General features: G+C 43.9%; 1 protein-coding gene across 1 annotated transcript in view; it reads left to right on the top strand.

Annotated features, from left to right (window-relative positions):
• LOC141988511 (interferon-induced very large GTPase 1-like) overlaps positions 1-17,928 on the top strand; it is a 41,385-nt gene that overhangs the window by 835 nt on the left and 22,622 nt on the right. The window contains exons 2-6 of the mRNA XM_074954308.1: positions 1,750-1,866; positions 2,428-2,616; positions 12,279-12,360; positions 15,157-15,461; positions 16,993-17,115. Coding sequence (XP_074810409.1) covers positions 2,439-2,616; positions 12,279-12,360; positions 15,157-15,461; positions 16,993-17,115 — 688 coding nt within the window. The 5' untranslated portion in view covers positions 1,750-1,866; positions 2,428-2,438. The remainder of the gene's footprint in view (positions 1-1,749; positions 1,867-2,427; positions 2,617-12,278; positions 12,361-15,156; positions 15,462-16,992; positions 17,116-17,928) is intronic.

The raw sequence follows: 17,928 nt of genomic DNA, 5'->3' as shown, positions 1-17,928 counted from the left end.
TGTGCTTCCTAAATTTTCTTTTTAAACCTGTTTTAATGCTTTTTAGCCAGTTTTTGGCCATGTGTTTATTCAACAGGTTTTTAATATTGTTTAATGCTTTTGTATTCACTTTTTGATTGTGTGCTTACTAAATTTCCTTTTCTTGCCCCGTTTTTAACCTTTTTTCTTAACCTATCCTGATACTGAATGTTTTTTATTCACTTTTTTATGTGCTGACTACATTTCCTTTTCTTGCCCTGTTTTTTAACATTTCTTTTTTTCTTTTTCTTTTTTTTTAAACCTACCCTCATACTAAATGGTTTTTTATTCCCTTTTTTTTATCATGTGCTTACGAAACAGGCTTTGCCTTAGTTTTTAATATTATTTAATGCTTTTTTATTCCCTTTTTTATCAGGTGCTTACTAAATTTTCTTTTTAAACCTAGCTTTTAATGTTTTTTTAGCCAGTTTTTGGCCATGTGTTTATTCAACAGGTTTTTAATATTGTTTAATGCTTTCTTATTCACTTTTTTTTATCAGGTGCTTCCTAATTTTTCTGTTTAAACCTAGCTTTTAAATGTTTTTTTAGCCAGTTTTTGGCCATGTGTTTACTCAACGGGTCTTTAATATTATTTAATGCTTTCTTATCGTGTGCTTACTAAATTTCCTTTTTAATCCTGTTTTTATAGCTTTTAATGTAAGGTAAATATCCTCTCTAAATCTTGGGACTACAGGATTGGTTCCACAAGCGCATTCGGTGACCTAGCTGTAAAACAACCTCTGATTGGTCCACCAAAAGGAGGGGCTAGCTCCCAGGAGCTCTGCTCAAACCAGCTATCATTTCACTCCTGGCAGTCAGTTGGGTAGGATGTTTCGCTCTGCATGTGTTCAGTAACACAAACAGCTCTCCTTACTCAATCACAGCCAATGTATCCAAGCACACACACTTCCCCTATTCACAGTCAAAGGGGTTAAATGTTTCATTCTGCATGTGTTCAGTTACACAAACACTCTATTCTTTACCATCAGCTCCCCTTTTTTCAATAAACCTTACCCAAATGTCTCTCAATGTATCACATTTTCTATTCTTTTACAGCATCCCATCATCTCTTTTCTTTAATAACCTGCCCTTTAACAACAGCTCTCCTTACACAATCCCCTTTTTTCAATAAACCTTACCCAAACTGTAAACGGCTCTCCATGTATCCAAGCACAACACTTCCCCCATTCAAACACGCACAAAAAAAATGTTCAAAATGGCCGATGGCACCAACGGAAACGGGGTGAGAAGGCGGGACAGAAGCCCCAAATGGGGCGTAGAAACATGTCAAAAAATGCATGGTGATGAGTGCTATTGAGGTATTATGACTGCTGTTTTATCAGCGTGTCATGTGATACTAAGTCAAATGCCTTACAGAAGTCTGCTTATATTATGTCAAAACCTTTACCTCTATTGACCAAACTTGGAACCTCATTGAAACATGAAATCACGTTTGTTTGACAAAACCTATTTCCAGAAAACCATGTTGCTTGGTATTAATTCTGCTCTCATCCTCAGGTGTTCAGCAGGGGCCTGATCTAGCTCCCACTGGAGTCAGGGGGAGTTCTGCCATTTCCTTCCGCAGAAGCAGGATTGGGCCCTGCATAGCTGAAAACCCTGCAATGCCACTTGTACTCATTTTCCTTTGTCCAGTCCTTGGGGTTGGGGAGTTTGTTCTCTTTCTCCAAGGTACCTCAGTGACTCAGAACTCTGTGCTCTGTCTCCATTCAGGGTTGGGGCCTGACATGACACACCCCATCTCCATCAGCTTCCCCGCCAGGGCTAAGATCCACAGGGGGATGCTCTGAGTCTCATTTGGATCTGCCAGCTCTTGCTCCCTTTTGCACGGTGAGTGTCCTGAGCCAGAGCTGGCCTCATGGGGGGGTCAACATTGGCAACCACTGACAGCACCGTGGTCAGGGGTTGCTGTGGTCAGAGTCAAGGAGCAGAGCGGGCCTGGAATGCAAGGCCACAGAAGGGAGCTTGGGGCAATGCAGGGGGGAGGTGGTAGGGTCCGGGAGTGATGGGGAGGGTGGAGCCCTGGGAGGCAGTTGGGGTAGGGGCACCAAAATACAAGTTCACCCAGGATGCCATTTTCCCTAAGGCCGGCTCTGTCCTTACTCCACTGGGGAGATACAGCCATGGTGCTCCTGGGACATTGACAGGATTTGTCCTTGGTGGGTTTCTGCAGCTCCTAAACAAAAAATTCTGTATGATTAAGTTTACAGGAAGTACTTCAGGGATGAGATTTTCCATAAAGCTGGGCAAGTCCTGTGTGCAGGTTTTTGGATTCCTGGTGCATGCTCTGAATGGGGGAAGGAAGGGATGATGGGATCATATCTTAGGACAAATGAACAGCATGAAAATAGTCATGGGCCTGAGCTGGCTTTTATCTGGTTTTCTTTCTAGGATCTTTAAATATGGAGAATAGTCCCAAGAATCAAAAATGCCCTGTGTTCCCAGAGAATGGGCCAGAGAATCGAGAAGGCCCTGTGTTCCCAGAGGACGGGCCAGAGAATCGAGAAGGCCCTGTGTTCCCAGAGGACGGGCCAGAGAATCGGGAAGATCCAGTTTCCTCCGAGAAAGGAAATGCTGCAGGTACTGTCTGGTTAGCCTTATAGCTGTGTCACAGTTTCTCTTGTCCGCCCTATGTTACAGTCAGTCCCTGGCTGAGCTAGTGGAGAAAGTCTTCGCTGAAGGTAAAACCTTCCTAACCACAGACATGTTTGTTTAAATTATAAAAGTTTGAAAATTTTATCCAAAAATTCACATAAGTTGGGCAAGTCCTGTGAAGTCCTGTTTTGTTCATCCCCCCACCCCTTTTCCTCGCTGTTAACCTTTTCACTATAACCTCAAGTACTTAGTCCAGGCTGATTTACATCATCCCAAGTACAGCTGGGCTAAAAATCTATAAAGAATCACTGAGTCTGTGAATTTTGTTTCTTTTTGGTTTGCCCATTGCCCATGGATAGATAGTGATTTTCCTGAATGTATTTATTTATTCTGAATTATTTGCTGAATAATTTTGAAGGTAGTTTTCTGTGAGTATTTAATATCTGCTTCACTGACATGTGGGTCACGTGGTACATGTGTTCCCTTATTGGATGGGTGTGCCTCTCAGCATCAGCTTTCTGGTTGAACACTCAGTTTCAAATCTGTTTGCTCGCTCTCTTTGGAGAGTCTGATCTAGGAGTGTAGAGACATGGGAACGGCCGCACTATGTGTCCCTGGAAGCAGAGCCCATCCCAGCTGGTTTTATAGAGGTAATCTTAAATTCAGTAGGATTATGGCAACATGTTTAAAATTAAGCATGTGCTTTAGTGGTTTGTTTGTTCAGGGCCTAAGCCAGCATGGTTTGCCTGGCTCATTGTGGGGGAAATGGTGCTACAGTGTCCTAGAGCTAGTCTGGCAACTTTAGCATCCAAACTTGTAACAATTTCTTAGCTGTGACATGGCCTAATTGTGAAAGAAAATTATCCAATGATAAATGGAGCTGGGTGGTAGGGGAGGTGAGAGTGTTGGGAGGCTCAGGTGAAGGGGAGGGACATATGGGCTGAGTGCCAGGTAGCTGGTGGCAAACAGGGACAAGAGTGCCTGGCAGGCCCATATTCCCCCTTTCTGTGTTTATGCCAGGATCTGGGGTGTCTGAGCCCCTCTTTCTACTCCCCAAATGTAAACTGTGATCTGGGGAGTCTCTGCTCCCATGGGTGTCTGAGCCCCACTTCCTGCCCCCATTATGTGTGCCAGGATCTGGGGGGGCCCTGATTATTTATTGGGGACTGATCCCCATCCATGTGCCCCCTCATGTGAGCCAGGTTCTGGGAGCTTGCCTTCCAGGGGGTGGGGTTTGAAGCCCCAATGCCTATCTCCCCACCCCTGTTTGAGCTGGGATCTGGAAGACTCTGCCCCCCAGCTGTGTCTGAGCCCCTCCCTATGTGCATGCCAGGATCTGAGGGTCCATATTGATCTATAGGGGCCTGATCCCAAAACCCTGGCCCCATCATGGGAGCCAGGTTCGGGGGGGGGGGGGCAGGGCTGTCCTTAGGCATATACAACATACGCAGCTGCTTAGGGCACCTGAAAATTTGGAGCACCACTGGGTCTTAAAAAGAAAAGGAGTACTTGTGGCATCTTAGAGACTAACCAATTTATTTGAGCATAAGCTTTCCTGAGCTACAGCTCACTTCATCAGATGCATACACTGGGTCTTAGTGTCCACCGTCCTGGCTTTCCTATTCCTGTTCTGACCCTTCCTGCAGGCTCCCACATCTGGCTGCTGCAGCCTGGTGAGCCTTCCTCAGGAGGGGATCTAGTAGTTAAAAGTGAAAAAGCCTCCAGCCTGCCAGACCCATTGGCACAACATTGAAACTGTTAAAGAGCCATTCAAGGGGTAATGAAGCCATTTAACAGGCATTTGCAACCGCACCCCTATATACTGTCAGTTTCTGAATTTACTGACAAAAACAGTTGTGCATTTACTGTAATATTTACTCAGAACATGTCAGTCTACAGGACCTTCATTTAAAATTTGCTTTACAAATATTTAGTTAGTGTGTTGGTGAAGATTATAAAATCACATCTCTAAAAAATCCTTGCATAGATTTTTAGATGCACAATCATCTTTAGCCTTAAATTCTTGGATTTTCAGACATATAGTTTTTTAAATAAATCCTTCAAAAGACCACCCTTATCTAAAACACACATTTTAATTACAATAGTAAAAAAAATCTTGCTTCCAAAGTCTTCCTGTCCTTTCTGTCCATCCCTTTCTCCCTTCACCCCCTCTCCCCGCACGCCCCCATTGAAGAGAGCCTTTAAAGGGACAACACCCCTTTCCTTCCAGATAGCTTGGCAAAGAGTTTCCCTTTCTTTAGTTCTAACTGTCTGATGAACTAGTTTTAAGAGAACCCTCCAGCAAAATCAGTACCTTAGTAAGATATAAAATCCTTTGTTATGCCTAAAATCTTTGGAAACATATTTTTTAAAGTTGGTGAAATTTCATAAACAGGTCTATTGTTATGGAGCTCACACAAAGTAAATTAGTGTTCCGTTTTTCTAAAAGCAATGAACATTGGTATGAACACACTAAACCTCTGTGACTGATTAATTTAAAATAATGTCTTTGTTTCAGTGAGTTAAATATCTAGTAATCTGGAATGATTACTTTATGAAGGTTTAAGAGTACATTTAAAATATAAAAATGATCTTAGAAATACTGATTAAGAAAATGTAAAACAGAAGCGCTGCATCATGTATTCCATAATATTTAATGTTGTGTTCAGCAAGACAGCTGGCTCACCCTTACTACAAAGTTTTTGCAAATAAATGTCTGACAAACTTCAAGGCATATCAAAAAACCTGTGACTGACATTTTTTATTCCCAAGTTTAGTGCTTTTAATTAGGTACCTTCCGCATGTCCATTCTGTGTGAGGGAGAGGGTACGGGGGTCTCTGCGGGGGACTGTGACTCAGAGGGGAGGGATAGCTCAGTGGTTTGAGCATTGGCCTGCTAAACCCAGGGTAGTGAGTTCAATCCTTGAGGGGGCCATTTGGGATCTGGGGCAAAAATTGGGGATTGGTCCTGCTTTGAGCTGGGGGTTGGACTAGATAATGTCTTGAGGTCTCTTCCAACCCTGATATTCTATGATTCTGCCACCATGAGGCGGGCCAGGCATCTTGTTATCCTTTGCTGCCTCCTCCCTACCCCCACACTCCACTGGGCTGCGAGCTCGGGCTGCTGTCGGGCATAGGGGCACCAGTTTAATAATACTACATAGGGCCCCATAAATCCTAAGGACGGCCCTGGTGGGGGGCGGGGGTTGTCTTAGTGCGGATTCTGAGCCCCTCTCCCTACCCCCTATGTGAGCCAGGATCTGGGGAAGCCAGATTATTAATTTATTATTATTATTAATAAGAAAGTTTATCTGAGTACTGCAGAATATTCAGAAGGTGCTGAAACTATTTTTGAAAAATGCTCACTGGGGGTGGTGATTAGAGGTAAAAGAGTAGATGGGAATCAAGAAAGAGGGATTTGGGCCAGCAGAGAGGGATGGGGTATAATGGGGAGGGGAATAAATGGGGAAGTCTGAGAGCTTCATAATGAGGCTTTGATCCTTAATCCCTTTAGAGCCGTTAACCGGTGAGTAGGGCTCCCCTAGGGAGAACTGGGGGTTAAAAAGCCAGCTCCTAAGATGCCAGAGGAGCTGGCAAACAGGGGAGTTTAGGGAGGGACCATGAGAGCCAGGTACACCTACCTTTCTCTAAATTTAGCGCAATAAACACCCTTCCCCTCCCAAAACCAAAAAGCTGCTGCTGTGGGGTGGGGTGGGATGGTTGGGGGAGACTGCTGTACTATGCAGAGCCTGGGGCTGATATGGGTGGGAGGTGTCCCCCTCCCCCAGGATTCATTGCTCAGGCTGCTGTCTAAACTTAAAAATCCAGCATGCCGACACACTCTCCCCAAACACACATACTTCCCCAACACACACACTGTCTCTCTCACATATACACTCCCCCCACACACAATCTCTTACACACTTACCCAACACACACTCTCTTTCTGTCTCTCCCAGACAAAACAGACACACATCCCCTGTCACACGCTCTCCCCCTTCTCCTCCCCCTGCCCATATACACTTCAGTTGAAAAGCAGCTGGCAATCTAGTAGGATGCACATGGAATGATGGGATTGAAAAACCTGCATCTTGTGACAATGTACCTGCTCCACAAGGCATTGCAGACCCTTCCTGAAGCACCCTGCGGCCAGTTGCACAGTGGAATAGCTACCCACAGTGCACTGCTCTCAGTGTCCATGCAAGAGCTGCTAGTGTGGATGCGCTCTGCCGACACAAGGAGCATAGTGTGGACAGGCAACAGCAGGTTAATTAAAGCACTTTAAAAAGCAGCATAACTTCTGTCGACAACCTCTGCAGTGTAGACAAGGCCAAGGATTACCTGCCATGTGGGCAATGGTGTATGTGTGCATTTGGTACAAGGAGCTCATGGTCCATGGACACCAAGTATGGGCTCTTTAGGCCAGAGTGGCTGAACTGGAGGAGCTAAGGGAGACAGAGTGGTACATAGATGAGATTTTCTGGGTACAGTAGAGCAATCCCACCACAGTCTGACAGTCTCTGTGCTGTTGAGGATGAAAGTCTTGGGGAAGGAGAACATCAAATTGGAGAGGAGAGAAATGAATAAATAGTTGGGACTCTGATTCCAGGTGGCATCCTCTTACACTAAGGATACCTTTCCGGCAGAGGGGATCCCAGTTATTAGGAAGATAGAGGCAATAGTAATTGGTGATTTGATGATCAGAAGAAATATAGATAGTTGACTTTGTGATATCTGGGAGATCCACAGGGTGAATTGCCTGCCATGTGTGAAGGTTGCAGATCTCTCAAGATATCTAGACAATCCTATGTGCAGTACTGTGGAGGAGTCAGAGGCAGTGGTATATGTAGGTACCAGTGACATAGGGAAGGGTAGGAGAGAGGTCCTGGAGGCTAAATTTAGGCTGGTAGGTAAGAGATTGAAGTCCAGGACCTCCATGGTAGCACTCCAAAATGCTGCCAGTTCCATGGACAGGGCCACTTAGGCAGAACTGCAGGGTCTCAATGCTAGGACCAATTGATGGTGTAGGGATAAGGGTTTTAAGATTATTAGGAACTGGGAAACCTTTTGAGAAAGGAGGAGCCTATACAGGAAGGATGGGTTCCACATAAACAAAAGCAGGACCAGATTGCTGGCATGTAAAAGGAAAAAGGGTTGTAGAGGAATTTTTAAACTAAGGGTTGGAGAAAGCCAACAGGTGCAGAGGAGCATGTGGTTTGAACAGACATCCCTTACAGGAAGATCTATTCACGGGGATTCTCTATAGCCTAGTAAAGAAGAAACAATAGACATTGATAAAATTCAGATGGGGACTGCAGATAACCAGTCAAATGAAAAAGAGTCCCATTCAGTTACATCACATGAAGGTAGACCATTCAGTACTGACAAACTTTATAAGTACTTGTATACAAATTCTGGAAGCCTAAATACTAAGATAGGTGAACTTGAGTGCCTGGTATTAAATAAGGATTCTGGTACAATAGGCATCACAGAAACTTGGTGGAATGATGATAAGGAATGGGATATGGTAATACCAGGGTACAAAATATATAGGAATGACAGAGTAGTTTGTGCTTGTGGGGGAGTGGCACTATATGTGAAAGAAAGCGTAGAATCAAATATAGTGAAAATCTTAAATGAATCCAACTACACCATAAAATCACTATAGATAGAAAATCCATGCTTTAATAATAAGAGTATAGCAGTAATAAAGTACTGATCCCCTTATAACGATGTTGATGGTGATTGTGAACTGTTCCAGAAGATCAGAGAGGTTATAAAAATAGAAAACTCAGTAGTAATGGGGGATTTCAGCTATCCCCATATTGACTGGGTACATGTCACCTCATGATGGGATGCAGAGATCAAGTTTCTAGACAACATGAATGACTGCTTCTTGGAGCAGCTAGTCCTGGAACCCAAAAAGGGACAGGCAATTCTTGACTTACTCCTATGTGAGGCAGAAGATCTGGTTCAAGAGATTAAAGTAGCTGACCTGCTCAGTAATAGCAACCATAATATAATTAAATTTAACATGCTTGGGGGAAGGGGAGATACCAAAAGTATCTCCCACCATAGCATTAACTTCAGAAAGGGGAACTACACAAAAATGAGGAAGCTAGTTAAACAGAAATTAAAAGGAACAGTCACAAGAGTGAAATGTCTGTAAGCTGCATGGGAAGTTTTTCAAAATACCATAACAGAGATTCAAATTAAATGACTTCCACAAATTAAAACAAAATAGTAAGGACCAAAAAAAAAAAAAAGCCACCATGGCTAAACAACAGAGTAAAAGATGTGGTTAGAGGCCAAAAGACATCCAGTAAAAATTCTAATGAGGAAGTCAAATCCTAGTGAGGAAAATAGAAAGGAGCATAAACTGTGACAAGTTAAGTGTAAAAGTACAATTAGACAGGGCAAAAGACAATGTGAAGAGCAACTAGCAAAAGATACCAAAAAACCCCAGCATTTTTTTCTAGTACATCAGAAGCAAGAAGACTGCCAAACAGTCAGTGGGACCACAGAATGATCGAGTTACTAAAGGAGCAAGTGATGGGGAGGCTGCCCTGCACTGGCAGAAAAGGGGTTAAAACCGCCCTAGGGAGGCTCCGCCAGAGGCAGCCAATCAGAGAAGGGCTGAAGAGAGCAGCCAAGCAGGCCCATATGTCAAGGTTCCTTCTCCACTCTGAACTCCAGGGTACAGATGTGGGGACCTGCATGAAAACCCCCAAAGCTTATTTTTACCAGCTTAGGTTAAAACTTCCCCAAGGTACAAACTATTTTCCTTTTTCCCTTGGACTTTATTGCTGCCACCACCAAGCATCTGACAGATATATAACCAGGAAAGAGCCCACTTGGAAACGTCTTTCCCCCCAAAATCCTCCCCAAACCCTACACCCCCTTTCCTGGGGAAGGCTTGATAAAAATCCTCACCAATTTGCATAGGTGAACACAGACCCAAACCCTTGGATCTTAAGAACAATGAAAAAAGCAATCAGGTTCTTAAAAGAAGAATTTTAATAGAAGAAGAAATAAAAGAATCACCTCTGTAAAATCAGGATGGTAAATACCTTACAGGGTAATCAGATTCAAAACATAGAGAATCCCTCTAGGCAAAACCTTAAGTTACAAGAAAGACACACAGACAGAAATATTCATTCTATTCAGCACAGCTATTTTCTCAGCCATTTAAAGAAATCATAATCTAATGCATAACTAGCTAGATTACTTACTAAGTTCTAAGACTCCATTCCTGTTCTGTCCCCGGCAAAAGCATCGCACAGACAGACACAGACCCTTTGTTTTTCTCCCTCCTCCCAGCTTTTGAAAGTATCTTGTCTCCTCATTGGTTATTTTGGTCAGGTGCCAGCGAGGTTGCCTTTAGCATCTTAACCCTTTACAGGTGAGAGGATTTTTCCTCTGGCCAGGAGGGATTTTTAAAGGGGTTTACCCTTCCCTTTATATTTATGACACGATTCCATTCAGCACAGCTATTTTCTCAGCCATTTAAAGAAAACAGAATCTAACGCATATCTAGCTAGATCACTTACTAAGTTCTAAGACTCCATTCCTGTTCTGTTCCCAGCAAAAGCATCACAGAGACAGAGAGAGCCTTTGTTTCTCCCTCCCTCCAGTTTTTGAAAGTATCTTGTCTCCTCATTGGTCATTTTGGTCAGGTGCCAGTGAGGTTATCCTAGCTTCTTAACCCTTTACAGGTGAAAAGGTTTATTCCTCTGGCGAGGAGGAATTTTAAAGGTGTTTACCCTTCCCTTTATATATTCCCCTGAATTTTTGTGTCATCTGCAAACTTTAACAGTGATGGTTATATGTTTTCTTACCGTTCATTAATAAGAATATTAAGTAGCACAGAGCCAAAAACTGATCCTTTTCTGGGACACCACTAGAATCACATGCATTCAATGATAATTCTCCATTTACAATTACATTTAGTGACCTGTTAGCCAGCTTTTAATCCATTTAATTTGTACCATCTTAATTGTATGTATGCAGTGTTGTTGTAGCCATGTTGGTCCCAGAATAATAGAGAGATTCATAGATTCATAGATACTAAGGTCAGAAGGGACCATTATGATCATCTAGTCTGACCTTCTGCACAATGCAGGCCACAGAATCTCACCCACCCACTCCTGCGGAAAACCTCTCACCTATGTCTGAGCTATTGAAGTCCTCAAATTGTGGTTTAAAGACTTCAAGGAGCAGAGAATCCTCCAGCAAGTTACCCATGCCCCATGCTACAGAGGAAGGCGAAAAACCTCCAGGGCCTCTTCCAATCTGCCCTGGAGGTAAATTCCTTCCCGACCCCAAATATGGCGATCAGCTAAACCCTGAGCATATGGGCAAGATTCACCAGCCAGATACCCCGGAAAGAATTCTCTGTAGCAACTCAGATCCCATCCCATCTAACATCCCATCACAGGCCATTGGGACTATTTACCATGAATATTTAAAGATCAATTAATTACCAAAACCACGTTATCCCATTATACCATCTCTTGCATAAACTTATCGAGTTCAATCTTAAAGCCAGACAGTAGTAGTAGTCCAATATTTATTGGTCCAATAAAAGGTATTACCTCACCCATATCATGGGATCTATTTTCCCTAAATCCATGTTGATTGGCATTTATTATATTACCTTCCTTTTATTCTTTATTAATTGAGTCCTGTTTCACCCATTCCATTATCTTGCCCAGGATAAATGTCAGACTGAAAGTCCTATTACCACCTGGGTCATCCTGTTTTCCTTTTTAAAATATTCATGCAACATTAGCTTTCTTCCAGCTGCTGTATATAAACAGATCTCCTGGGCATTGAGCCAGGGCTAATATGGGGACATAGTCACACCAATTATCAAAGACATGAATGTTTCAAACCAGAACTGGTAGTCTGTAGTTCACTATTTGAAATTAGAATTTGCAAACTGCAAACCAGTGTTGTCTTCCAATGGCTGTAGACTTAATACCTTGCTAACCCCAAGTATTCACAGATCATGAGTCAGACCCCCCCATCAAAATCATGAGATTGTCTAAAAAATTATGAGATTTAAACTGTAATGCATTTTGGTTTCTATTTATTTACTTTCTGGGTTTTGAGCTTTTAGGCATCCTGTTTTTTAACTTTACTCTGAAGCCATAAAGGTTAGAAATTTCCTTTTTTTAAAAAAAATGAAAACTGAATAACACGACTCCAAAAAAACGGCAAGAGTTTGAAACACTGCTACTTGCAGCATTGGTAACTAAAGGAACATAGAGGGGAAGACGGAAGACTAGTGTTACGATGAGGCAGAATGAAGGTTGTTTGGGTGACTTAAACTGTGGATTTCCATACTGCGAAAGATGTGAGGGTTATTATAGGAATTTATAATTTCCTGAATTTGTATGTTTTTATTTATTTTCACACAGCTATACCCTTCTTGTAATCTCAGTTCCAAGTTGTGTAGCTTTCTGACATTTGTCTTTTACTAATTCCAAAGTTCTTGAGAGGCCTTTAACGCTCCAGTTACCGATGAGTATTTTCAAACTTCACTCCACTTTAACAAAGCATTTTGTCTGGGGAATTTTAATCTCTTGCTTTACATGTTTGCTCCCATAAGCACCTGTTGGACTTGGTTCTGCTTTATCTCATAGTTTCTGCACTAGCCGGGGACACCTCGCCAGCGAGGCCAGTGGATGAGGAGGAGAAGGGAGAGCCGGGCAGCAGCACTACAGGGTAATTCTTCTGATGGGGTGTAAGTGACTGAAAAGAGGAGCTAAATTCACAAAGGGATTAATGCTTTGTGATGCTCATATTACCGAACTTTTAGACACCTAGAAAATCACCAGAATCTCCCACTATTCACTCGCTGTAAAGTGGAGTGAAGCCTGGGGTAGGCACCAGGTTCCCTGTAAAAGAATGAGGGAGATAGGAGCCTTGGACCCCGAGTCACAAAAGCCAGCATGCGAGGTGGGGAGCTGTCTACGCTAGCCAATGGGAGATGCTGACGAGAAGGGTGTGTGCTAAGCCCCACCTCCTCACAGAGAAGGCGCCTAAGTGCAGACTGCAGGGAGGCACCCATTTCTACTACTCCCGAGTCTCAGCTGAGAACCCTCATTAGAACAGGAACAGGGATCTCTCGCCTTGCCACTCAGTGCTCCAACCACGAGGCTCCAGGGGCATTTCCCTGCTTGCTCGCTCTCTGGCCCAGATGACTCTTTAATTATATGATCAACAATGGAACAGCTTCAACAGAAATGACCCAGGGATTCCCCACATCAGAACATTGCATAGATTAATGGTTAGGTCACTGTCCTCAGACCTCTGTTGAAATCCCTTCTCCTCATCAGGCGGGGGGGGAGGGGATTTGAGCTGGGGGTCTCCGACATTCCAGGTGAGTACCCCCACCGCTGGGCTGTAAGGGATGAAGGAGCTCCGCCCCGCAAGGCTGTTTGGCGTGAACTCACCTGAGGGGCCCTACCCAGTAGCGGGCTCTGAGCACACCTACCAGATCAGGGCCCCTGAGCGAGTCAGGTGGCTGTCTTCTCCTGTCTGTGAATTGCTCTGGGGCTTAGGCAGGAGTCTGGTGTCTGTGATGCTCAGAGGGAGGCAGCAGAGACACAGGCGCCCAGGGAACCTTTTCCTGAAAAAAATTAGGCACCGAGGGAGTTGAGGCACCTACAGGGAGTGGCGGGAGTTTTGTGGATCCCAGTGGAGCCTCAGTCTGGGGTTTCGGTCCCTAAACAATCTAGGCCAGGGTGACTAGAATGAAAGTGTCTCCTCAGACAGCACCACAGTGTCAATGCCATGATGCTGTCACTATTATTGCTCCATACAAGGAAAAGCTCCTGGCTCATTTCTTGTGGCAAGACAGCATATTTTTATTCATTACCTCCCTGGGCTGAACAATGCTGAGGTTTGCATTTGCCAAGCAGCATTTGCCAGGTTGATAAGAGATGCCAAGTCCCCTCCCCCTTGTAAGGCGCAGAACATTTTACCTAAGGTCTGTGACACCAGCAGAGCTGCCCTGAATATTAGTCCATTGTTTCAGGTAGAGGAACCAAAACACTCTATCTCTAGGAGAAGAGAAAGAAAGCTGGGCTCCAGTTTGGGTAGGTAAAAATTGAAATAGTGTCCTTCTCTCTCTAGCAGGGTTCTGGATATTTTCCTGTCCTTATTTCCATTAAACCACATTCTGCCCAGCTCATTGTGAAGACAAATTCTGCTTCTCCTTATCAAGAGCCAGCTGCTTTCAAACCGCCTTCATTCCCTTCTCTATACCAGCTCCATGATGAGCCTCAGCTGGAAGGCTTTCCCTCCCTTCCGGTGTCATAGGCCAGCCTCAGACTGGCCCAAAAGTGAAACCAAGAAATATCCTAGTCAAACACTTTAGAAAAGAAAGAGAAATCCACTTGTCCTTATTTACAACTGTCCAAGAGAGAATTTTGGGGTTACTAGCTTGTTTTAGCAAGGCCTGGCCTAAATGTGACCTTTATTCTGGTCAAGACAGGCCCTAAACATTTCCCCCACGCTACTCTTCTTCATGCTCTCTGCCGTCCCCTGCATGCTTGGAAAGGAGACAGTCCTATGCTCTCCCAGAGGGATTTTGTTTGGCATTGTTCCAAGGGGGCAGAGTTAAGGCTGCGAGGTGATGTGGTGTGGGAGACATTCCCTTAACTCTTTATTTCCTGGTTCATGTTTAACCATCACCCCCCATCTGGAGGGGCAAGAGACAGTGTAAGAGAAAGGTAGAGGTGTGTTCATCAAGTTTTTAGCAGTGAATTCCCCCTGTGTTTGGTTGACGTGGTGGTAGTAAAGGTGGGGCAGGATTGAGGGGCATCTGGTGAAAGCATGAGGAGCTTCCTGGGCAAATCTTGCTCCCACATAGCAACCAGCTCCTCTCTTCTCCTGGCCCCTCCATGGCCTTGGTAGGACTGAAGGTACCAGGGGCAGGAGGAAGGGTGGTAGTTATGAGGCTGTTGGGAGTGCACCTACCAGTTGGAAGTAGTAAGAGGAGGGAAAGTGAGCCTCAAAATCCCTGCCCCCACATCAGGGCTTACAGAAGACATGTGTTACATGTGCATAGACAGACATGTAGAAATTCCTGAGTGAACTTCAATCTAGCTAGTTTGAATAAGAATAGCAACCTCTCTACATATACAGATAGATACGTCCACATGGAGACATACCTGAGCTAGCTTTGATCTAGCTTGGGCGAATAAGGATAGCAGCGAAGCTGTAGCCGTGTGGGCACCAGCCTGGGCGGCTGGACACTTACTCAAGAGGCCAGCCTGTGCCACCCTTGCACCATATCTTCACTGCTGTTGCTAGTGGCTCTAGCGAGTTCAAAGCTAACTTGGGAATGTCTACAAGTGCGGCAGTCACACCTCTGACAACCCTAAATCGTTGAATAGGATGAGTGCCTGATACTGAGGAAGGCAGAATCCCAGACTGTTACTCACTAACCTGAATCTAATTCTGGTACCTTCACAAATTATTTCTTGCTCCTTGTCTATTTTTTCATTTTTACAGATCTCCTGGTTCAGTAACAGTGGCCACTGGTGATAAATCCTTGAAGATTATATGCAAAGAACGCAATAAACTGATTAAAATTATTCAAAGTGACCCAGGGAGTGTCTTGGATGAGTCACTTGCCCAGTCCATCATCACAGACGAGGACTATGACCATATGAATACAATAGTGGATGCAGAGACCAAAATTAGAAAATTGTTAATTCAAATACAGAGGAAGGGGGAATTGACCTGTCAGCAATTTCTGGTGTGTTTAGAAACCATGTTTCCAGGCACAAATCAGGATTTACAACATCATCAATGGGGTAGGTTGTTGGGGTTTTTTGAGTATTTGTTTTTGTTTTTTTGTCTTTCAAGAGGAAAAAAATGTAATAGTTGCAACATTGATCAAGGACTCATTTCCAAATAGATACAGCACATGTTTGATGGGAAAACCTATGTTAATGCAAAGTTATGGGTGAGAATTTAAATGCATGATTTAATTCAAACATCTAGTTCCCAGACAGTTATTCTTGGCCTTCTTTATTTATATGTGAAATGACAAGATTGTGGCACATTTTATAGAACCTTTATGATAGACATTTAGCAACAGAACAGAAGTAGACAGAAAGATCTTCAGGTGGCTAAAATTGGTGTAGCTCCATTGACTTCAGTGGGCTTTGGATGAGGCCCTTTACATATAAGGGATCTCTCTCAAACCTGTGAAATCTTTCAAAATAGAAGAAACTTTTGAAATGTGCACTGTATCTAACTATAGGATCTATGTATCCATTAAATAACGTCTCAGTTTAACGATGTCTACACCCACACGAGGTCACCAGAGAACCCAGTAGTTATGGCCATGGACAGAAGGCAATCTTCCCTTGCTTCCGTCCAGTGCCCTGTTTATGTCATTCTACACTCGCAGAATTTCCCCTTTGATACAGAATTATGATACAGAATCTGAACTTTTTCATTAAAAAAAACGTTTCTAGCTTTTGTGCTTGCGGAGATAACCTTGATAGTGTGAAGTGCAAGCGAATGTAACCTCTGCAGTGATATCTGCCTGAAACAACAGCTCTGAGAAGTGTGAACTTGCCCCTTAAATCTCTGCTGGGCCCCACAGACTTCCTGATTCCACATCCATGGAATCTGGCATTTTTCCAAGGTGCCCTAGAATTTAGTATTTTTGCCATGAGGCTGGAGCAGCAAAATGCCCTAAAAGTGGAAGAGAGCTAGAGCTAGGCCAGAAAGTGATGCCCATTGAAGACCAATGGTCTGTCAAGCTTTGGCCACAGTTTGTGTGGCAGGGGCACCAACAAAGCCACCATGCTCCAAAGAACCTCTTTGGATTCTAGCTAGAATGGTTTGATGGTGCCAAGTCCACCAAGGTAACATAACGTGGTGTTGCAGTGCAAGCCCACAAAGGTAGTGTAACTGGGGATGGCAATGAAAGTCAAAGACAACATTTATCAGTGTTTCCTAGCTTATTGGGAACTGATTGGAGAACAGGGATAGAATACAGTGCGGAGCCAGAACCATAAACAGGTGCGCAGCTCCATTCTCGGGCTCTCTGATCAGAAAAGAATGTGACTGAAAATTAACCCCTGATCTCCCTTAGAAGAGTTCAGAGGCCAGAATACTACTGAGTCCATTGCATTCTTTATTCAAAGCTTCACAGTGCTGTGTATCATTGTATTGGACAAGTAGATCTTCTATTATAAACTAGAAACTATGTAATGAAATGCAGAGGCAGGTGCAATGTACTAAATAAAACAAACGCACACAAAACAGGAAATGATTGAGGAAAATTACTCAGTAAAAAACTAATTTCTGCTCTGGTTCTCTTGTTGGGAGGTTTAAATCAGGAATCTCAGACTCTGCGAGCCCCAGAGCTGGGGGAGAAAGAAGGTGTAAATCCAGAGCTGGAATTAGACATTCAACAAGCCAGAAAGCCGGAGGAGACAGACCTTTCCAAAGGTAATTTCCTCTTATCACCTTTCCTTCGGTAGTGGGAGTTAACACTTTTAGAAGAGCTTGGCACTGCCAGGTGTGAATGGTGCTTGTTAGAGCGAAGAATTTTCTTGGTATTCTGAAGATAAAATTGCTCAGATGCAAACTGTGCATCCATTGTTACGGTGAGGGGAACATTTCACAGAAGTTCACCCACTGCCTCAAATTGAAGGCATGGTCCCAAAATTAACGGGAGCTGAAACTCCAACTTTTAAAGATAGAAAGCTTATTAGGACCAACCTTGGATCCTGGCCCTGATACAACTCCTCTGCAGTGGTCACCATCTGCTGACGCCCATTCACCTTGCACCCCAAAAAATAAATCCATGCTCTGTCACCAAGATGAGAAGAAATGGGCCCCAAGCATCACCTGCGAGGTCGGTAACCTCAACATATTCTAGGCCCTAGAATCTAGGGCGACAGTTCCTTTGACTGTCCAGGTGCCTCCAGTGCTGGCACTGTTGAGGGGTCCAAAGACCTAAGAGGGTAGGACTGCTGTCATGGGGTTTTCCCGGGGTGCAACCTGAACTGTGGGATGGCCGAGTCCTCTGTCCCACCTCAAGAGGTCATCAAGTCCAGTCCGCTGCACCCATGGCAGGACCTGCACCATCTAGACCATCCCTGACAGGTGTTTGTCTCACCTGCTCTTAAAAATCTCCAATGATGGAGATTCCACAACCTCCCTAGGCAATTTATTCCAGTGGTTGACCACCCTGATAGGAAGTTTTTCCTAATGTCCAACCTAAACCTCCCTTCCTGCAATTTAAGCCCATTGCTTCTT

Source organism: Natator depressus, chromosome 6 (assembly GCF_965152275.1).
Source record: "Natator depressus isolate rNatDep1 chromosome 6, rNatDep2.hap1, whole genome shotgun sequence".
Taxonomy (NCBI): Eukaryota; Metazoa; Chordata; order Testudines; family Cheloniidae; genus Natator; species Natator depressus.
This window is presented reverse-complemented; position numbering and strand designations above follow the sequence as displayed.